The sequence below is a fragment of the Pinus tabuliformis genome, chromosome 4_1 (assembly GCF_031772625.1).
Source record: "Pinus tabuliformis cultivar Carrire ecotype Pingquan chromosome 4_1, CPIR1, whole genome shotgun sequence".
NCBI classification, from domain to species: Eukaryota; Viridiplantae; Streptophyta; class Pinopsida; order Pinales; family Pinaceae; genus Pinus; species Pinus tabuliformis.
The window spans coordinates 181897402-181921897 of NC_142303.1; the positions used below are offsets into that span (position 1 = coordinate 181897402).

A 24496-nucleotide genomic window follows, 5' to 3' on the forward strand; every position below is an offset into this window, starting at 1 on the left:
GATTCGAAAGACCTATGTCAACCCTCGAAAGTTCATTGCCAACAGATTATGAGACCATAATGTAAAGATAATGAAGAGAAATATTTGTGCGCACTAACCAAATTAAACTCAAAAACACTAATACCAAGAAATATACCTCATAATCATCGTGGGGATAACCATGAAAACTTCTCTGTGACAAAGTGGGATGGGTTACCAACAAAATAATGGCCCATTGACCTTTAGAATCCAAGAAATTATAGTAGGAGTTGCAAGTGAATGGAGTGATGCCTATTTTTCACTCAATGCAAATGTGGTAGCGATGACAATGCTTTGGTAGGGTAGTTACCCTAACCTCCCACCATGCAATATCCATCATCCAAACTGAGAAGATTCAATGATTTTGAGAGCTCCAACAAGGCCAACTCCACATAGGAAAGAGAAATAAACATTAAAGAAATCCAATCGCTGACAGTTGGATTGAATGGTCTAGAACAAAGGGGAGATCGATGAAGAAAGGGTGAACATAATTGATAACCCATACATAAAAATTTTCACAAGTTAACCTTGTATAATACCACATGAAGAGTGTTAGTAGGCTAGTGCATATACAAATATATGTTTATCACTAAACCATTACAACAACAAGATATAGGAATAAGACATATAATAGTTATAAAGTATGTGATTTATCATCACATATACTCAAGGTGTTGACAAGGATGTTATAGTGTATGTTTTCATTACCAAGGATGACCATAAGGTTACGTGTTACAAATAGATTAAGGGAAAAACAACACCTCTCTCTTTGTTTATATATATATGCTAAGGACCAGGAAAGACCCTATTTATTTGTATATTAAGTTAAAAGAAAATAATGCAAGGAATGTATGGTATAAATGAGATGTAGGAGAGGCTTCTGCACAATTGTTAAATTTCAAATCAATAAGATTAGTTAGAAGCTTCTAGATTAGAAATTTTGAAGAACGAGAAAAAATACATGATATTGATATGATTGCTTCATTATAAAAATAAAAGAATATTTTTTTATCGAACATTCTTAGTTTATGGAAATAAATTCTTTGTGACTAACCAAATATGTGAAAGTATTATGTAGATACTTAAAAGACTTTAGACTTGATTGTTTCTTACCTTAGGTGTCTTAGGTCCTACTAGGAAGATTCATTTTTTTTTTAATTCATCCTTCACTAAAGTAAGGAAAGCTATTTCCTAGGGAGTAGTGCACAAAAACAATAAATTTTGTAATCATGGTCATGCCCTTAATATTGATTTTAATTTAATTTAATTTTAGATATTAATATCCACTAAAGGTTGAAGTTTACTCATGAAATTGCAAAGAATAAAATATGTAAAATAAAAGGGGGAAATTGAAATGACATCAAAGAGGAAAAATAATCAAAAAGAAGAAAAAAGAATAATAAAATAATTGGGAAGCATCAACACAATGAGATGGGATGAAATGAAGAAGCTTGAGAAGAAGGTTCCCTTTCCAAGACATGATGCTTGGAAGAAACACTTGAGGTCATGGTAGCCATGAGGTGTACAAAACCTTGCAAGTTTACCTTCTAAACATAGTAGTCAGCCACAAGACCTCTTTCTACTAGTGTGAGAAAGATAATAGTAATGGGTAATCAATACTATGCATATTAAATAATATGCATGTCAATTTGGGAAATTCGCTTATGGTAAGTTGTTGATGAAGGTCAAACTTACTTCAAAGTAAGAAGATGAAGCAACTATGGTCTTCATAAGCCTAAGTGTTTAAAGAAAACCAAGTAAAACTTATAAAAAAACTTACAAAATTTAAAAGAATCGTTTGGCACTTCGATACCAGTGAAATATAACATAGTGGTCTTTAGTCTCGAACTCTAAGGACCATATCTTGCAAATATGATGTTGTCAAAGAATATAGTGATTTGTTTCAATGTAAAATAGGTGGGATAGTTATGGAGTTAATGAGTTTATATATATAATATTTTAAGTTGTAAAATATGTTAATAACTAGATTTAATTAAAATCATTTTAAAATTTATAAAATATATAATAAAAGGTAAAATATATACATTATTTTTTTTTAACTTATTTTTAATACAATAAAAGTAAAATTTTCATTTCTATTTTATTAAAATATAAAAATAAAATTTTTAACTTAATTTAATGTGCTATTGGTTTAACAAACATTTTTAAGGTTAGAATATATTTTTAATTTGGAATCTCTATGTCCTAAACATGTTGGCTCACTCAAAATAAAGCACCCCTAAATGCTAAGTAATTAAATTCCCCACCATATTGGAATGTTTTTTTTGGCTATAACCAAATTACACAAAACGAAAAATAAAGTTATTAATTATATTTATAATTATAATTATAATTAATAATTAAACTAGCTTAGATTTATCTTTAATTCTTTTTGGTCCTTGGTAAATCTAGAATTAAAATAAATCTAAAGTACTATTGATCCACTTACACCACATTAAAATTAACAACCATTATTAAGTTAACTACACTTTTTGTCTATCAAAGCCACAAATTCATCAGTAAATTTTCTTTTTGCTAGAATCTCGTGATTTGTTTCAAAAAATCTGATTATAAATGTGTTTGAATCAATGGTGGAAATGAATTCAACACCATCAATTTTTGAACACCCAAAATTTTGAAGTTTAAACACTATAACCTAAATTTCCTAAAATTTCTATATAATTTTGACAAAAAAACATGTTAAAATTTCTACTATTTTCCAAACAAATTTGTATCCTCTTTCGACTAATCTCAGAAAGATACGGTGAAACGAGAAAAGTGATACATATATCTTCTCGGAACCAAAGTAGAATCACAGGTCAAAAAGGAATAAAGTTAACGTACCTCCCACGTCAGTCAAAATCGAAGGCTAGGCCAGCTGTGATTTCCTCCCGTTGCCGTGTGGGGCATGCTTCGAAATGCATGCATTGTTAGGGGAAATATTATGGTCTATGTAATAAGTCAAGTCAATAGGCGTTATGGGGAATATTAGGCTGGGCATCCTTCGAAATGCATGCATTGTTAGGGGAAATATTATGGTCTATGTAATAAGTCAAGTCAATAGGCGTTATGGGGAATATTAGGCTGTGTGAGTGTTACATAAGTTAATGGGAAATATTAAGGAGTGTGTAATAAGTCAAGTCAAGTCAATGAATGACTTACAACGAGTAGACTTGGAAAGGAGTGGTCCCCACGGACCACTACCCTGCGGTACATGGAACGGTAATGGAACATGCGTCAAATCGCATTCATTGTTATATAAGTAATCATAAATATTAAGTTTATCTTCACACATCTAATGCTATTTCTACTATATGTGTAAAATAAACAATAAATAAATGTGATATTCTTTTTACTCCACTTGCAAAATAAAACATAAAAAGTAATAAGATAATGATCGAATTAATTTAAATCCATCATTTTCAAACTAATTTCTCGGGATACAATTAATTAAAGGTTCATAAAAAAGCGTCTTTGAAAGGACCCGATTAGTTGGAAATTGACCATTCTGTGGAGTAAACAAGTTCATGACAAAACATTTTGAAAATACTTTGCACCTTGTGAGGTGCAAATTGACAACTAAATGCAGTGCATCCCTAATGTGTGTACCTCGTACCTCATGGGTTAAAGCTTTGCAGTTAATGGAATAAATCCATATTTTGTGGATAAAAATGTTTCGTCTAATTACTTGGCCGCCCCTGGGCTTGGAACTTGAAGTTTACTTGAAGTTTGAGGACAAATTTTTCAATACCTGGTTTAACTTTATTACAATTAGTTTTTAATATTTATATAATTTATTAATATGCTAATAAATGATTGTTTCATTTAAATAATTAATATAAATGATTGTTTCATTTCAATATTAATTAATATGCTAATTAGAAATTGTATTTTTAATTTAAAATTTAGAATGAATTTAAAGTGTTTATAACAAATTTAACGGCCCAATAGTTTTTGACGACATCATTGAGCAATAGCGACTGAAAAAAAAATTTGAAATTTATAATTTTAAATAAAATGCAAAATATAAAAAGAGTGGTCGAAAATGTAATTTTCATTAATTTCACTTAAAATTAGATGGGTTTTGAATTTTATGTTTATTTTTTATTATTTGGAAATGTTGGAAAGTAGTCTATCTTTGTATTATTTTTATTCAACTTTTTTTACAAGTTATTTAAAGGTTACTTTTCTTATGGTTTGAAAGTGAAGGTAAGCGGGCTAAAGGCCAAGCAGGTTTCAGAAGGCATCACTCAACAATAGACCACCTTGTTACGCTTAGGATCATTGCGGAGGAATGTCGTAATGAGAAATCCAATTTATTTTGTTGCTTTGTGGACTTTAGAAAGGTTTTCGATACGGTTCCTAGATACAACCTTTGGAATAGATTAGAAGAGCTAAGGTTCCTCTCGAGTTGAGAGCTGCCGCTACAAGGTTATACGAGAATGTAATTGCCAAGCTAAAGAGCAATGAAGGGTGGTCGAAAGATATTAAGTGTAACATCGGAGTTAAACAAGGTTGCCCCCTCTCCCCTACCCTATTTGGCATTTACATCGATAAACTCGAAGGCTATTTAGAGGACGCAGGATGTGATGCCACGATCTTAGCTGGGATAGTCGTCATCCTTCTTCTTTATGCTGACGATATTGTTCTTTTGGCAAGGAGCCCATCTGATCTTAATAAGCAACTCAGGCTTCTTAAGGATTTCTGCTCTACCATGGGTATGACTGTTAACACTGACAAAACAAAAGTTATGATTATCAAATCCAAGAAGGACACTTATGCTAATTTTATGTATGACAATAATAACTTGGAGGAAGTGTATTCTTACAAGTACCTAGGAATTGATATTCATCACAAGCTCAACTGGAACCATAGCATTGAGAAAAGGATTAATGGGGGGTGGAAAGCTTACTTTGGACTTGAAAATAATTGTAAAATAGCAAACCTTGTAATGTGGGATAAAAAGAAGTTCCTCTTTGAAACTTTAGTCACTCCTGTTATCTTATATGGCTGTGAGGTTTGGGGTTGCAGCATCTCCAGAGAATCATGGAGAAAGATTGAGCAAATCCAGAAGCGTTTTATAACTTATAACCTGAAAATTAAAAGTAATACACCCTATCCTATTCTCCTTATAGAAGCAGGTCTTTCCCCTATTGAGAGCGTAGCTATGCTTAGGTTTCTGTTGTACAAGCACAAAATCAGTAACATAGACGATCATAGACTTCCTAAGCTAGCTTTAAATTCTAGCCAAAACCACCTAAGGCTCAATCGAGGGTGGCATAAAGACACAAGGGCCTGGTTAAACTATTGGGAGATCAACGAAAATGATGCATTGCAAAACATAAATAACATTAAAGATATTGTTACTTCTAAGTTCAAAGAAAAAATGTGGTGTGAAAAAGACTTAGCGGCTAAAAGAAAATTAAGTTATTATAAGAAAGTCATCAACCCCACCCTAGAAGATCAAAAGTATCTCTCTATTTTAACTAGCTCAAAGAAGAAAATTAATATAGCAAAGATTAGAACGAATTCTCATGAGCTCCATAGTGAAACAGGTCGTTGGGCAGTTCCTAAAACGCCATGGACGGAAAGGATTTGCCATATATGTGAGAATAGGAACATCGAGGATGAAAACCACTTTCTCTTAGAATGCCCTGCGTATAACCACATTAGATCTCAGTTTCACAATCTTTGTTATCATACTGACCTTCCTAGCCTTTTACAATGTCAAAATTATAGTGAGCTCGGGAGGCTTCTCTCCAAGCTTTTTGAGCATAGGAATAAAATCTTAAATCAAAATAGATAATTTGTTTCTTTAGGTCCCATAGACCATTATTTGGTCTCAGCGGAGGTTAATCATCATCATCATCATAAATTTAGGGTATTTAAATTTCAATTTTTCTTATTAAATTTAATTTAAAAATTATAATTGTATTTGTAAAAAGTTAAAATTTTAAATAATTTAAAAAATTAAATAGTTGATAAATATAGATAGAGATATCAATATATGATAAAGTCAACAAATTTATTTAATTATACATTTCATATTTAATTAAATTAAAAAAAATCATAAAAATTAAATTTTAGATTATTATTTATAAAAATATTTAATATATAAACATAATACTTTTAATTATGAAAATTTATTTTTTCTTTAGTATGAAATGTGAATAGCTTTTATACAATACAAAACTATAAATGCTATTTATCAATATGTTAAACTATAAATGCTATTTATCAATATCATTTTTTTTAATTAATTAATTTGAAATAAATTTATTAAAAAAATAAATCTAATTTAAAAATAAAATTAAACATGTTTTAACCTATTTCATAGGAATTAAATCTCCGCGCTTAATAATAACTAATCACTGTAAAATTCTAAACGTAATTATTTTATTTGGATTCGGATAATAAAGACCTAGGAAAAAGGAAAAAAACAAAAAACACGAACATAAACCAACTTGAGTGACCATAATTCACGCATGCTTGGGTTTAGGTGACTATGATTCCCTCCTTTGAGTGAGTTGGCTGACGTCGGACGACGATATAAGGATGCACCGCGCAGTATGCGGTTCTTATTGATTAACCACATTCGCAGAAGGCACAAATTTTTGTAGCATCACTGCTATGTCTATTCACAGTTTCCACTGTTCGATGGCAATCAGAATCCCATCGAATGTGAACTTTTATGCAAGGGATTCTGCAACTTCTCTCCTGATCCCCCAAATTATCACGCTCTTCTACTTTTTTATTGTTCTTCCTGCCTTGATCAATATTAGTCTTTATGGACAGATTTGCAACGCTGTGACAGAGGTGCCTACAACTCAGTGCCGTGACGGGAACTATACAGCGGGCAGTAAGTTTGAGAGCAATCTGAATGCTCTCTTTGGTCGTCTTGTTGAAGGGACAAACCATTCTGGGTTTAACAGCTCTGTGTATGGCGAAACTCCTAACAAAATATATGGCCTCTTCCAGTGCAGGGCAGACATGACAATCGACCAATGCTACACTTGTTGGCAATTGGCAACGCTTAACATACGACAACAATGTGGGAGTAGCGTTGGCGCTACTTGTTGGCCTTTCCACTGCTTCTTACGTTATGAAAACTATAGTTTCGTTGGAATACTGGACACAAGTTTAGGGTCTAATTTTCAGGAGGGCTTCGGAGGGGATGCGGGGGTCTTCGTCCCCGATGACTTTCAAGCTGCTGCTAAGAATCTCCTAAATAACTTGTCAGCTAAAGCAACAACTGAAACGAGACGCTCTGCTTACGGTATAGCTCTGGATTCCTTGTCACAAACTATTTACGGTCTGGTCCAGTGCACAAGAGATCTAAGTACTGACCAATGCAGCACATGCCTATCATACTCAATCAATACAATATTCACAACTGGTACGACTGCAGGAGTTCAGTATTGGAGTAGAAGTTGCATCCTTCGTTATGAAATATATCCTTTCTATAATTCGTCTATGCAGCTTCCGCAAGCCCCTCCGGGGAACGCAGCCATTAGTCCAGAGAGAAAATCTTCAGACAAAAGAACATACATAATAATTGTAGGTGTTGTGGGTGGGTTGGTTCTCGGGTTAGTCATAGGCGCGTTCGCAACGGCGAGAAGACTGAAGTCTGCCGTAGCTCCAAGGGGATACCAAGGTATTACTGCCACATCATTATATTAACTCGTAGTTATAATTGCGTTATTGAAAGCTAGCAGATAGTAATCTAAACCCGCGCTTTGATTGAATGTTAAATGCATTTCTAGATTTATCAAATCTTTACACAGGTGTGGAGGTTTTGTAAGATGTTTTCCTAAAATAATATAGAATCAGGATTATTGGTAATGATTTTAAAATTTTCAGTTTTATTGAACTTTAGCGAGACAAAAGGTTTAAGTTTATGAAGTTTATAGCTTTTTTAAAAATCCATAATTATAAGACAGATTCGAAGCCCTCATGGGCTTTGATCGAACAATGATTATCCATTGAAACTTTAATCAATCCGGTAACTATGAAACAACAGAGAGCTATGTCTGCGGCATGATAATATAAAATGAATTCATATTATCATGTGCTCATAGATGTTGAATATAGTTTTTTTAATCAAAACGAGTAGAGATTATAGTAAAGTGGGGCATTATTATTATACACTAAATTGGTGTATGAATTTTTTTGTCTCTAGGATAAATGATTCAATTTTAAGGTTAAGGTCAGGTTAGATACTAAATTGGTATATGAACTTTTTGTTTGTGGGATAAATGATTTACACAGACTTGGTTATTTGACTGCAAAGAATACAAAGGCATACATATTCCACCTTTTTAGTTTTGAACTTGTAACCTCTTAAAGATAAGACACATGCTCTTAACGATTAGGCCCACTCAAACTGTATCAATAGCATCAAAATTTTACAATTTTGCCACTTTAAAGTTCAAGCATGGCCAAATGCAACTTTTTTCATTTCTCAAAAACTATCTCTGTGTTACTGTAGATTCTAATAAACTGATTTAATTGAAATTAAAATTTACAAAACATAAATTAAAATAAGAAATGAATTAATTCTAGTCTCAGGGATTTTGGTGTTTAAAATCAATTTGTAAATAATCTCACCAGTATTATAGGCATATCGGCCTAAATGGACTGATAGAACAAAGTCTTTCTCTGTTGTTGTGCTCTATTGGTGAAACCCCTGATGTCTGGAAAAAAAATATTGTGCTCAGCTATGTTAAACAAATTCTCACTGCAGTTATTCGTGTTCTCTATATCAATTAGTAGCAACGACCAGATATATGGGCGCACCTTAACCCCATCGCAGCAGCTAAGGTTGGAAGCCGATCTGCCTCCACTCTGGTCTTTTCCAGGATACCACCATATTCCTGATCTTCAGCGTTGGCGTGAAGTGGCCAAAAGAATAGATATTGCCGATCGTTGACAGCTAACACATGACCATTTAAACAAGGGCTTTGATGACCTTTAGCAGAAAATTGTGTGTAAATTAAATTATACCATTCGGATATGGGTGGGTGTGAGTGACCATATTCAGATTGACTACCTCGTTGCACAGAACCCCGATAGTTGTACATAATTCATAAAGCCTTGTAGGATTTGATTAATTGATTGATTGATTTATTTATTTTTATTTTTTTGGGATAATTTAGAAATTTTATTATAATTTAATTTACAAATCAGCAGTGTTTTATTTATTTATTTTTATTTTTTGGGATAATTTAGAAATTTTATTATAAATTAATCGACAAATTAGTAGTGTTCATATTTATTACTAGTTGTTATTTGTGAATTTAAGTTGACTTATCACTCATCATTGTTATTCAAAAAAACCACACTACTCTATATGCATGATCAGCTGATGAACTTAAAAGAGCAAAATTTGACTCATCACTGTTTTTCAAGAAAAACCACATCCCTTCAAATAAAATTACTGACCAAGGACTATAAAGAAACAAGATTTCACTCTGCCTCAACGCCTTGAAATGTTAATGTGTTTCTTTATCTCCAAAAAAATTTCAATCTCAATTTTTTATAAAATAATATGATATAATTTTTTATAAAATAATATTTTTTATTTAAATTATATATTTAAATGTATAACTACACAGTTATCAAGCAGCTCACAGAGGGTTGATAAATCGTGAAGCCCTGTCTATCATAATGGTAGGATATGTTTGGAAAATTTAAATTTAATTATTTAAATTTTTTAATTTTTATAAAATTTTAATCTTTTATTTTTTTTATATATATATATATATAATATAAAATAATATAAATTATCATAAATAATAATATGCAAATCAAGATAATTTGTTAAATGTTTATACCAATTGTAGTTTTAAAATTTATATATATATAATCTCTACGCTATGAAATGAAAAGAAAATAGAATAATCACACATGATACTGTACAGCGTAATAGTATGCAGATTAGCACAGTTTGGGGATTGAAATTATCAGCCACATATTTTAATAGCAAGTTTCCTTTCTTTATTTGGTACTTGATAGTTACCGTAAATGAAATGCACAAATTATGCTATTTTCTCATCAAATCTATCTTCCCACTTTTCTCGGTTTGGACCGCTTCCTCGTTCAAACTTTTAAGGAATATTTTTGGAAATATTCTAAATAAATATTACAGGTTAAGCGAGATTTATTTTATATTAGATTTATAAATATTAAAAATATAATATTTTTTTTAATATTTTTAGTTTTTATTTATATTTTTATAATATTTTAAAAATATTAAACAATCAATATAATTAAACTGTTAGTTAAAGTTAATTTAGGTATTTAGTGTTTTAAAAGTGAACTTTAATATTCAAAATAATATTTAAAAAAATATTAAATAAAATTAAAGGAAAAAATAATATTAATAAAAAATGATTTTAACTTAATTTTTTTAAATACAAAATATTAAAAAAATATTAAAATGTGATAATTTTTGAATTTAGATTTTTGTGATTCATAATATTTATTTATGATAACATTTTTTAATAAAAATAATATAGAAGACAATTTTATTCAAATCTTTCCAAAAAAATTATGGCCTATATCATTTAAAAAAAAAATTACTATAATAAACATGATAATGCTCCAATTCCATCCATTTAAAACAGAAAAATACTATCGTGAACATGATAATGCTCAAATTCCATACATTAAAACCGTTCTTAAAAAAAAAATTACTCTCATTAACATGATAATGCTCAAATTCCATCCATTTAAAACAGAAAAATACTATCGTGAACATGATAATGCTCAAATTCCATCCATTTAAAACCGTACTTTTATTTTAGATCAGGACAACTCAAATTTACAATTGTTTTTAATTGTCATACTTTCAAATCCATGGCAGGGTAAAACTCGTTATAGATCCCCTTCCTTCACTGGTTAAAAAATACAAAATTGAATCTTTGTCTTTATGTTTTATAATATAAATTGTAACTCTGTGTTTTCATTGTATAGATAAGCCCGAGGAAAGCACATTGTTCAATCATGATCGACAAATGGTATTTACAATGGAAACATTAGTAGCTGCTACGAGAAATTTTCATGATGATAACAAGCTAGGAGAGGGAGGCTTTGGCCCTGTGTACAAGGTAACATGGGCTAATAAAGCTAACACCATTCATTTTTAAAATCTTAAATTATAGAAAAAGCCGTTGTTCTAATTGCACCAATGACGGTTGGATGTCGATTATTAGCTTGATAGGAAATATTTTGCAACAAAATTAAGCCTAAATGCAATACACAAGTTTTATATATAAATTTTGGTTTGAATCTGTCAGGGAACTACTCAGCATGGAACAGAAATAGCTGTGAAAAAACTGTCTTTAAAATCTATGCAAGGCAGAAAAGAATTTCTGAATGAAATTAAACTTGTGTCCAAAATTCAACATAAAAATCTTGTGAATCTACTAGGCTGTTGCGCAGAGGGGTCAGAAAGGTTGATTGTCTACGAGTATTTACCCAATAAGAGCCTTGATAAAGTCCTATTCGGTGAGTGATTTCCATTTTATTATCGATGTAGATACATAACATTAATGTTCCAAGAATGCATGTAATGAAAGCCCATTCACAGATACAGATCCAAACAAACGCAAAACGCTTGATTGGCAGAAGCGTCACAACATCATAATGGGAGTAGCTCGCGGGCTTCTCTATCTTCACCAGGATTCTCCGCTGCGGATTATTCATCGGGACATTAAAGCAAGCAATGTGTTGTTGGACGAACAACTGAATCCAAAGATAGCAGATTTCGGTTTAGCAAGACTTTTCCCTGAAGACGAAACTCACGTCAGCACAAGAGTTGCTGGAACTTAGTAAGATTACAATGTCTCATACATTGTCAATGCATATGTTTTATTCTATGCTCATTTCGTTTCTAGAGAATTGACAATACTGAAATTGTAGTTTATGCCATCTTTGTATTGTTTTTGTAGACATAATTTTCGGTTAAGCTTTTACTTTCTAAATATACAACCACAGTTTTCTACGCAAATATGTTATCATTACCAATTTTAATTCCCCCCCTTATTATGCTATCTTCGACATTGTACATTGGAAATGCAGCGGGTATATGCCACCGGAGTATGCTATGCAGGGACAATTATCTGTAAAAGCTGATGTCTATAGCTTTGGCATTCTTCTCCTGGAAATTATCGCAGGAAGAAAGAACACGGATTACAATTTGTCACCAGAAATGCAGATTCTCTTGGGATGGGTAAGATACTTTAACAGTACCATGTTGTTTAGTTCATCTATAAACCGTTTAGGGAAGTACGCGAGCAGGATTTCACAGTCCATATATATGTATATCATAATGACGAACCCGTTGTGTTAATGCAGGCATGGAGATCATATGATGGAGGAAATATCGCGCAACTGATTGATCCAGCTATAATTGAAACGTGCGATGAGGCGCAAGCATTGAGATGCATTCACGTTGGCCTTTTGTGTACACAAGCCGAATCCCATCTTCGGCCACTGATGTCTACCGTCAATTTAATGCTTTCAACCGATTCCGTGACCGACTTGCCGGATCCAACGAAGCCTGCTTTCGTGACTTCCTACGTTTCCCAAACCACCAAAATGACCAGTTCTGGATCGTAACATGCCTCTGCAGCCGTATCTTCTGTGTCATCCGCTCACACTCCGATTCCTGCATCTAACGCCAATGATTCCATCAGTGAGTTGGTAGCTAGGTAATGCAAAATTTGCAGTTCAAATACGAGAGATATGTCAGTGAATGCTTTAAAGTGAGTTTATTATATAGCGTTTTAATGAAGCGAGTAATGGGAGAGATACTAGATGTTAAGTTGGGCGGATGCTTCGTTACATAAGCCTGTTGGCAAAACATATAGCAATTGAAGTTTTCTTTTTTAGTATTATATTGATTTAGAAGAATCCGGAGCTGAAATTTGTATGTTTTCATCGATTTTGTTGTGATTTACAATATCTTAATAGTGATCAGATTTACCGTCAAAGGAATTTAGGATAAGTGGATTGTTCACTCTATGTGTCCCAAGTGGTCTAGCTTCATTTATAAATTTTATTCATTTATATGATTTAACAACTCAAATTATAAGTGATATTAAGTGAGTAATTAAAGAATTATAAGAATTATTTGACACTAATTGAGTAATGGGTAGAAAAAAATGGTTTACTCATCATCATATCAAAATATAGAATGTAATATTACAATCAGAACGTGCTAAGTACAAATTCAAAAAATGGTATTAAAATAACGGATTGAAAAATTAAATTTGTGAATAAATATTAAAATTAGAATTAAAAAGAAAAAAATAATGAATTTATTAGATTTGTTTAAAAAATTATTTCTTTGTATGTCACTATTTTATATAGTAAATTTATAGATGTTATAATCATATACCAGGAATATCTTTTTAAAATTCATTATCTAGAATCTATTACTAATTTGAAATAAGGAGAGTTTGAATATGACAAAAGTATGCTTCTTATCATTCGTAGACAAAGACATAGAGTATTTGACTTAGATCATTTGAGTTTGCTAAGTGAATTTTAAAATTTCTTTTAAATTTCCTTCCAAACAATTATAAGGGTATTTAGCTATGCCATGATAATATCATGGATTTGATAATCATATAGACCGGGAACTTGCAAAATTAGAGTTATATAATAAAATCAATGAATATCACCTTACGACAATGCAAGTAAACACACAACATACTAAATAGAACAATTCTCTATGTATTTTATTAAATCAAGTGGTTAATGCTCTTGATCATTATACATTCACAAAACCAACTCTTATATACTTTGGCTTCTTCCTACACACTATCATAAATTGAAAGGAAACAAATTCCATCAAGACCAAAATCCCCATGGTTTCATTTCTCAATTCTTCCTATAGATAAGAAGATCTATTCCCTAATCTAATGAGATCAGAGATATAGAGGATGATAGATCACTACACAAAATCCATCTATATGTATTGCAATCAATCTAATTCCATGTTATGAAAAGAAGGGCCATGACACAAACCCTTTCTCTGAAGGTTGTCTTAATGTAATCTAAATGATGTAGTTCTAGAGATCCAATGCTCTAACTTCTACACTTACTACTTACACATAAGGAAAAAACTATACCATTTCCCACCTTTTCAAGAAAGTAAGAATGTTGATTATAGTAAAATATAACTTAATATACTCAAGAAAAATTAGATCTACCTTTCATTTGTATATTAAATTGAATATTACTAGATTCAAACATAGACTAAGTGTGGGGGAAATTTGGGTGAATCAGTGTAAGACAATTTCTTATTTATTTAAATATTCATGAATCATAACAAAAAAATATCACATATGGAACACAAGATACAAATGAAAACTTCTTTATAACAAATTTTTGTAGGAACCAACCTATTGTTACAAACTTTCTATGAAGCAACCTACAATAGACACCAATACCCATCTTCTTTGAGATTTATACAAAATAACCTACAAGAGACACCAATCCCCCTTCCTGTATGATTTGTAGTCACCAACCTATAAGAGACACTAATCCTCCTTGTTGAAAGATTTGTAGGCACCAACCTATAGAAGACATCAATCTCCTTTTATGCAAGATTTGTAGGCACTAATCTACACAAGAAAACAATCACCACTTCTGCAAGGTATTCGTAGGAACCAACCTACTTCATTGAGTTTCCTTTCTACTTTTTCCTTCATCGGGTCTATTAGCTACTTCTGCCTTCACCACATTTACCATCTTCTTCTGGCTTCCCCAAGTCTACTTGTTGGTTTTGCCTTCATCATATTTGTTTCTCCTAAAGCACAAATTTTTTTTTCCTCTTCCTAGTAACAAACTCATACAATATGACAAATATCTTGAAATTTTTACTTGATGTACTTTTGTGTCTCTCCATGGACCTTTGAAGCTTTCATACTCTAAAATGTCCTAGAAAATAAATTATAGAAAAAATGCCGATCTAACCTATTTGAAGTTGATTTTACAATTATTCAATAACGCCAACTCCCATAGGGCATATCTATTGAATTATAATGAATCAAAGTTTGAAATTTATACTACATGTACTTAGATATATCTCCTTTGTCTCCTCCATATTATATTGTCTGAAACATATTAGAAAAGGACTTATAATGAAAATTCCAAGTTGACATTTTTTAATCATATTTCATGAGCATTCAGGAACCCTAACTTACTCAAAGCATGTCTTCAAAATTATAACGAACTCAGATCTAAAATTTTTACCACATGTACCAATATTTCTCTCCTTTGTCTCCTCTTGATTTGACAATTTGGAACATCTCAAATAAAAGTTATAATAAAATTTCCAAGCTAACCTATTTGAACTAGATTTCAGGAACATCCATGAATCCTAACTTCCTCATAACATATTTTTGAAATTGTAGTGAGCCAAATTTTGAAATTTATACCACATGTACATGAAGATCTCACCTCCATCTCCTCTGAGTTTGATGGTTTAACAAATTACATGGTAACACCATAGTTTGCTTACTTATTCTTCCTTCACCAAGTTTGTTTCTCTCAAAACTTGTTCTTATGGTCTCATCCTAAGAACGAACTTGTATAACATGCCACACATCCAATTTTTCAGAAATGATTATGAAATTTCTACCCAGGTAACTTTTGTATATCTTCTCATATCTCTAAATTTTTCACAATCTAAAAGTCCTCGAAAATAAGTTATAGTAAAAATGTCAAACTAACATGTTTGAAGTTATTTTGAGGAGTATTTAGCAAACCTAACTTCCATTGGGAATATTTTTGAAATTAAAGTGAACCAAATTATCAAATTTCTTTTCTATTTACTTAGATATCTCTCCCTTGTCTCCACTCGAAGTTATTGCCTTAAACATCTTAGAGGAAAAATAATGAAAATTTCCAACTAACCTATTTGAATCATATTTTAGGAGCATTCAAAAACATTGGATTACTAAGAGCATAAATCCAAATTATAGGGAAAGAAGGTAAAAAAATTCTACCACAAGTACCTAGATATGTCTCCTCTATCTCCTCTAGAATTCATAGTTTGAAACATCTAAAAACAAATTATGGTTACATTTCCAAGCTAACTTGTTTGAAGTAGATTTCATGAGCATTTAGGAACCCTAAATTCCTCAAAATATACCTCCGAGATTATAGAGAACCAGAGTTTGAAATTTCTATGATAGGTATGTGAATATATCACATCCAATTTTCACACTCTAAACCACCCTAGAATAAAATTTATACTAAAAATTCCAAGCTTAACATTTCAAGAGCATTCAAGAACCATAACTTGCTTAGTTCATATCTTCAAAATTACAATGAACCAAAGTTCAAAATTTCTATCATAGGTGCATGATTATCTCCCCTCTATCTCCTCTATGTTTCATGGTATAAAATGTCCCATAAGAAAAGTTATAGAAAAAATTTCAAGATGAGTTGTTCACTGCATAAATCACATTTTTCTCCACCTTTAAGACCCCAAGAATATTCCCTATCTTCTGTTGTGCACCTCAAATTTCTTCTTTTGTGGATGGTATTCAATCCACTCATACGCCCTTTACTTATAATGTTTTTATGTTCACATATGGGGCTAACTTGTAAAAATTCCTAGGTCGACCTATACTTTCTGGCCAGGCCAGCTTGTACCTTTTTGTTGGACCAATTTGACAGAATTCTTCATATATCATCATTCCTACGGAGTTAGAGGGTGTGCCATATACCATTGGAAAGATATTGGAATAAGGTATTCAAACATATACCATATTCTCCCATTTGATCAAGGTATTTAGAGTAAAAATGCATTCAAAGATAGAGAATCCAAACTAGGTACTAAGAAAAAAATGAGCATTAGAAAGTTAGACAATCAAATATATCAACCATTTTATTAATGCTAAAAAATTAGATATATGAATTACTTTATTCATATTATAAACTTTATTTTTTTTCCATGTAAAAAAGTAGTGGATAAGATATTTTATGGAAATTAAATGTCAATAAAAAATATAACAATGGTTCCTCCCAACAATTCAAGATAAACTCAGTTAACTATAAAACTTTAAAAATATATTGTAAATTTATTAAACATTAAATAATTTTCTAAATTTCTTAAAATTTAAATAATATTAAATTATTAAAATTAAAATAACACTTTTAAAATAATCTTAAAGGTATATTATTAATTTAGGATATATTTTTAACCATTAAAAAAATATATTAACAATTTCATTATAATATAAATCTATAATATTATTAGTATAATTCTAAATTATTTAAAAATTATATTAAAATATTAAATAATATTAATTTTATGTTAAATAATAAACATGAAATTTATTATATAAAATTATTAAAATTAAAGTTATTGATCTTTATAAAATATTTTATTAAAAATTAAAATAAATTATAGTTTCATTAATTTAATTTCCCTCTATTTTTAATAAATAGTAAGTGAAAATGAATTGAGATCAAGATTTTCTCATTTTCTCTTAATTTCACTTCAATATCGATGGATGGAAATGTTGTTGTCATTGGTGTTAAAGAGATAGGAAGATTATATATTTCAAGATAAGGATTGGAAAATGAAGATTTTTGGAAATATTGTTTTTGAACGTTTAATGCTCAATTTGGATACCTTATATTTGAAGGATATTTACTATAATTTCATGGCTCAAATTGGATCATAAGATACGTGGCTAGAAAAATTATTTGGATGCAATTTTTTGTGGTATATGACATTCTCTGTAACTCTGTAGTAATAAAGATATATGAAAGACGTCATCAGAATGACCCATCTAAAGTACAAGCAGGCTCATCTAACCAATTTTACAAGTCAACCCCATAGACAATATAAATAAAGGGAAGATGAGCTCATCTAATATAAATCGAAGAAAGAAAATATTTGAGATCACAAGAGGAGCCGAGGAATATTTTTTTTGGTGATTCTTGGAGTCTAAAAATGAAGCAAAAAATGTGATTCATGGGGTGAACAATTCATCTTAGGATTTTTGCTATAACTTTTCTTCTCAGATGTTTTAGAATGTGATACTTGGAGGATACATATATAAGTACTCAAGTACCTACGGTTAAAACTTTATACCTTGGTTCCCTATAATTTCATAGATATGAACTAAGGAAGTTCAGCTTTCTGAGTACTCATCAAACAGGTCATCTTCGTATTTTTGCTATAAATTTTCTTCTAGGATGTTTCATAGCGTGAAACTTGGAAGATACTGATAATATATCTTCATGTACCCGCAGTTAATATTTTGTAGAAATTATGTTGTAGATTTGCAACTAGTCATGAAGTTTTAATCAAAATCACAAGACACAAACCTACTCTACTACTTTGTGCGAAGTAATTCACAATCTAGAAGAATAATTTCAGATTTGCAATAAGAAATCACACACATGCAAAAAGTATTTTTTTGGGGAAAGAAATCTTCTAAAAAATCTAATTCCTTCTTGCATTAAATCAGAAGAATAGATATGTATTGCAATTTCTTTTCTCAACTGAGCACAACGTGCAAGTGTATAACCTACCTCTTAGTTCACTGAGAAAATATGACCCAGACTTAGTCAATTTCTGACTTTTCTTGAGCTCCTATTTCCTTGTGATGTTCTTGTTATCACTTGAACTTCAAAAGGTTCATTCATGGCTTAATCATTTATCGGGTCCGTCATTTGGGCGGTAATGCATACCTTAAGCTGGTCGATCCTTTGTTCTTTATACTTGAAGATACAATGAAATATTGGAAAAAACATGAAAAATGCCTCTGTTGGACCTGATAATATATATATTTTGATTCACGGACCCTTTCGGGTCTGGACTCCATCACAATCGGTGCTTGCCCCAAGCTTCCCTTTGTATTTCCTTAATACAAAGAAAATACACAAAATACATTGAAAACACTAAGGGCGCGGACTTGAAAAAAATATGAAATGGAGTGTTGTGTGGTCATCGGGTCCGGCCCATCGGGTCGGAGGTATGCATATGTTTAAAGCCTCGCCCCCTTGTCATTGCCGATAGCGATATTGTTGCGGACCCGCACACTTATCAAAAGGGATTTGATACAGCCGTCGAGTCCGGCCCATCGGCGATCGCTCATATATGCAAAAGGCCATGCTCCATTGGAAACGCCGATAGTGATACGCCGTTGCGATATCGGCGATCGCTCATTGCGCAATAATAAAGCCCCTTTGGTAAGTCCTCCATTGCGATCGCCGATATCGATATCGGCGATAGCCCATTGGCAATCTATCATGTCGCTGCTACTACCATCCCCGACCTGTGATATGCCGACGCGATCTAGACCGCTGATCGGCCAAATCCAACGGCTGAGATTGAAGCGGATCCTTAAGCCTATAATTTTGATTTTTACATGGTTTTTTTGGGGTATTTTTGCCTCCTGATAGTGTATTTCTGCCCTCCAAAAGGCTTTTCTCTTACAACTTTTTTGATCGGTGGGCAGCTTTTAGCCATATTTTGAGGATTTGAACAGCAACCATGGATCTTGGGCAAGATTATAAGTATACTTGCAGCCTTTGAGAGAATTTTGAATCCATTTTTGATCCTTTTGCATAGCAAAGCTAACACTGGCTCCTTCTGGGGATGAGATCCTCCCTGTGAGGTCTCAAGAATCTACAGATCAATGCCTTCATACAAAACAAGCTTAAAAACATTGGCCTAGTGTCCATTGGGCATGGAGTCAACTAAGCATATAACATAAAACTGTAAAAGAACTTAATTAAAAACATTAAAGCCCGAAATCATAAACTTCAAAATTTGCCCATTTGCTGGGCCGCCAAAATTGTTTCTCCTGCTTTCAGCCCGGTTCACCATATATCAGCAGGATTGGATTTATTTGATCCCCTACCTCAAACAGTTTGGGATATTTGAGCTTGATATGTAGATAGGGATCATATTTCACTTCCCTTCTGCGTATTTTTCCCCTTGGATGTTGTTCAGAGGAGCCTTTGTACACCTGCTGGATAAAAATGAATGTTGTGTACTTCTTTGTGCTATCTGTGGCCTGCACCGTTAACATGAATGGCAAACCAATGTACTCTTGTGTGGAGGACACACAGACATCACCTGCTCCAGCATCTTCTTTAGGACAGTCCTCTTCCAAGGAGGATTCCCAAAACTGCACCTCCTCTCCCTCTGTTATCTGGCAAGCTGCCTTTTCATTTTTTGTGAGGGCCATCTAAGCAGGCATTAGAGTATCAAGATTGAGGTGATCAGTCTCAAGCTTGGGCATTGAGGTATTTCCTGCCTCAGTGTTCATGGGGCAACTTAGAGGGCTTATCACTTGAGCATACAAAGAAACCCAAAATGATGGAGAGCTTTCCTCTCCCTTACTAATCATTGAGTTATTCCCAGTGCTTTAGGAACACATCATCTGGGGCCTCAATGTGTGCAATGGACCTAGGGGGTAATTGTCTGAACCAATTTCTAGCCTCCCCCTCTAAGCTTAGGACAAAAAACCTCATCCACACATCCTCTTCATAGATATCCAGGTTATCAGCATAGCTATAAAAGGACTCTAAATGTTCTTCGGCTGATATTCCCTGTGCACCAGTATACTTAGGCATGTATTCTCGAAAATCTCCTGCAGGCATGGTACTTAGAGGAGAAGGCAAGACCAAAGGTCCATACCTGGCAGCAACTATTCGTTCTATCTTTGTGAGGGCTTGCTGGCTTGCCATGACTGAGCCTAAATGAAAGGGTACTGGTAGACTGAGTGGTATGAAGTGATGCAATGGATAATAAAAACAGAGGATATTGACGAACACTATGGGATACATTTTCTACTGAGGTCCGAAAAGGAAATGAATAACCGGGAGTGGTTTGAATCTCTGAAGGTGAACTTCACTAACAGAGACACATAAAAATTCTTTTAGGCTTACCTGATCCTGATGCTCCCGTCTGCAAAGTTTTCTTTGATTAGCAATCTTCTCAAGATCAGGCACTGGCCAGCTAGTGATTTCTCCGAGCATGCTTCACGAACTGCGCCAGAACTTCAATGTGGAGTCAACAAAGGATAGCCTTCCTCCAGTGGAGTCGCCAGACAGATGATTACAACCAAAGAATGTGTTCAAACCTTGTCTATCATCAAAGCTTGAAGCTGTGTCGTCTCCCAGGGAAGCTGAGCTTCGATTCTCTTCTCCCCGGAAACAGCGCCAATTAATGTTATCACTTGAACTTCAAAAGGTTCATTCATGGCTGAATCATTTATCGGGTCCGTCATTTGGGCTGCAATGCATACCTTAAGCTGATTGATCCTTTATTCTTTATACTTGAAGATACAATGAAATATTGGAAAAAACATGAAAAATGTCTCTGCTAGACCTGATCATATATATATATATTGATTCACGGACCCTTTCAGGTCTAGACTCCATCGCAATCGGCACTTGCCCCAGGCTTCCCTTCGTATTTTCTTTATACAAAGAAAATACACAAAATACATTGAAAACGCTACGGGCGCAGACTTGAAAAAAATATGAAATGGAGTGTTGTGTGGTCATCGGGTCTGACCCATCGGGTCGGAGGTATACATATGTTTAAAGCCCCGCCCCCTTGTCATTGTCGATAGCGATATTGTTGCGGACCCGCAAACTTATCAAAAGGGATTTGATACCGCCGTCGGGTCCGGCCCATCGACGATCGCTCATATATGCAAAGGCCATGCTCCATTGGAAACGCCAATAGCAATATGCCGATGCAATATCGGCAATCGCTCATTGCGCAATAATAAAGCCCCTTTGGTAAGTCCTCCATTGTGATCGCCGATAGCGATATCGGCGATCGCCCATCGACAATCTATCATGTCGCTGCTACTGCCATCCCCGACCTGCGATATGCCGACGCGATCTGGACTACTGATCAGCCAGATCCAACTGTTGAGATTGAAGCGGATCCTTAAGCTTGTAATTTTGATTTTTACATGGTTTTTTTGGGGTATTTTCGCCTCCCGATAGTGTATTTCTGCCCTCCAAAGGGATTTTCTCTTACAAATTTTTTGATCAGTGGGCAACTTTTAGCCATAATTTGAGGATTTGAACAGCAACCATGGATCTTGGGAAAGATTATAAGTATACTTGCAGCCTTTGAGAGCATTTTGAATCCATTTTTGATAATTTTGCATAGAAAAGCTAACAGTTCCTTGGGGAATTAGGCCCATATTATTTAGGAAATTCCTCAAATATATTACGCAATTCCTTTAGGCTAATCATCTGACTTCATGCAACACCTATACACTCAAGACTAGTCTACAACTGATGTTACACTACCTTGGAATATCTACCAAGCTTGGGGAGCTCGAATTCTCTGCATTCACTAGCTATTTTTGGTTGGTTGATCAGTTAACTAGATGATCATTGAGTTTGAATGAAGTCCCATGACACAAATGACCCTTCACTCGTTCCTCCGATAGTTGGAACTATTTTAACTAAAAAAACCCTAGATAACTGATATTGATTGCTACAAATTAGCAATCACACATGCTTGAATAAACTCTAACTCCTCCAACTCGAATTTACTGAGTAAACTGTGTGACACAATCCATGTCACACAAGTTAACATCATCAAGTTGCCTGTTGATGTGGAAATTCAAATTTTCTCAATTTAATCAAGGAAAAATAAAATTGAGAATTTATTGTTGCATATTTAAACACTACCTCTCAGCAAGAAAGGGATTATCAACTACCCCTATCATTCACTTGTGGAACTCAAACTTCCCTGTTGACAAGGTGTTTGCCAAAATGTCAACATCTTGTTCCTACGTTTGAATGTACTGCAACAACATTATCCGACTCTGCACATAATCCATCAAATGGTGATACCGTATATCTATATGCTTGGATCGATCGTGAAAAACATGATTCTCAGAGAGCTTGATGTAACTCTGATTATCACAGGAGATCATAGTTGGATCCATCATCTAACCAAGAAATCCAACAAGTATCTTTCTCATCCAGATCACCTCACATGTTGCTTGATTTACATCCATGTATTCTACTTTAGCAAGCCCAGATGCGCACATTCTAGTATTTTTTTTACTCATCTTCTCATTGGATATTTAATAAAATGGCTCAGCTCTATTATTTTTTCTTAACTGTGTTCTAATTTTTTTTTTCTTATGCAGATTTCAGATTGCATGTTTATTTGTTTTATGTAGCTAGCTCATATTTTGATATTTCACTATATTTATATAGTTATAATATTACAATGGTATTAGAGCATGATCTTGGCCAGTTGCAAGGAAGCTAGCAAGATCATGAAGGTTTTAGATATGCATGCACAGTGATTGGTGAATTTATGGACACTTAAATGATGCAAAATGGGAAGAGTATACAGAGGATCATGGAGGAGTTGGTGAGGCAAAACCAACAAATCCTAGAGGGGATGCAACGAATGAGGGGAATTTTGATACATAACTAGCAGAGAAGTTATGCACATGCACACGCAGTCCAAAAGAACAATACTCATGGCTAGCCTAACCGACCTACTATGCCTCATTTTTTGGATGAACCGGAGAAGGAGAGGAAACCCAACATCTTTATAGATTTGATGAGGTCCTTCATCGATACAATTGATGAGTTTGAGGCATTGGACTCCAAAGTGACGAGGGTTCTCTCATTTGAGGAGCATAAATCAAGGACTAGATCGTCATATAGAGGAGGGAAGTTGGAGGATGAGAACAAGAGAAGCTTCTATTGGTGGAGACCTCGCTTTAGATATGCCTAAGGAAGAGGTGGAGCATGAAGTTGATGACACACATGAGGAGCACATAGATATACCCAAAGTGACATATGAGTCACCCTTGTTGGATATTTCTTTGATAGCTCCACTTGACACCTTAGTGGAGACAGTTGAGCATACACCTGTAGGGACATCTTTTGAGGAGATATTCGTTGATGAGGGACCTAGAGTTGTCATAGAGTTTCCAGAAGATGAATGCCTACATTAGTTTGATGAGGTGCAAGGAGACACAGAGGTATCCACCATTGATGAGGTACCATGAGATATGTTAGGATATTCCGACACATAGGAAATAGTTAAGTATAACTTGGTCTAGTATAGGTAAAGTGTGTTTCTTTACTATGTACATTTTGTAACTTACAATCCGACGGTCACGATATGTAGTGATCCGACGATTCATTCTCTCCTCGGTATTACCAACACTTGATCCGTGGCTTAACACCCGATTGGTCCATGACCTCTATTTAAAGAGCATGGCGGGTCATTTATAGGTTAACTGTTCATGAGAGAAGCTTATGTAAAATTTCATTCTTTTATTAATAAATTGCCTGAAGTGGCCGCGTTGGCTCAAGCTGTGGACTGTTTCCCTCTTTGATGGTTTTAACCACGTCAAAATACTGGTGTATTGATCTGTGATCTGTGAGTGAGCGGTGTCCTTTGGTGTTCTGTCTGAGGAACTTACCCTGTAAA

General features: G+C 33.4%; 1 protein-coding gene across 2 annotated transcripts; it reads left to right on the forward strand.

Moving 5' to 3' along the window:
* Positions 1 to 6603: 6603 nt before the first annotated feature.
* LOC149174809 (cysteine-rich receptor-like protein kinase 15) lies at positions 6604 to 12969 on the forward strand. 2 transcript variants are annotated; one of them, XM_089419418.1, is made up of 6 exons: positions 6604 to 7672; positions 10993 to 11126; positions 11316 to 11526; positions 11609 to 11849; positions 12100 to 12250; positions 12376 to 12969. In XM_089419418.1, the coding sequence occupies exons 1-6, from the start codon at positions 6649 to 6651 to the stop codon at positions 12637 to 12639; spliced, it is 2025 nt and encodes a 674-aa protein (XP_089275544.1). In that variant the 5' UTR covers positions 6604 to 6648; the 3' UTR covers positions 12640 to 12969. The 2 variants fall into 2 exon arrangements, with proteins under 2 accessions (XP_089275544.1, XP_089275545.1); XM_089419419.1 differs by having other exon boundaries at positions 11615 to 11849.
* Positions 12970 to 24496: the final 11527 nt, after the last annotated feature.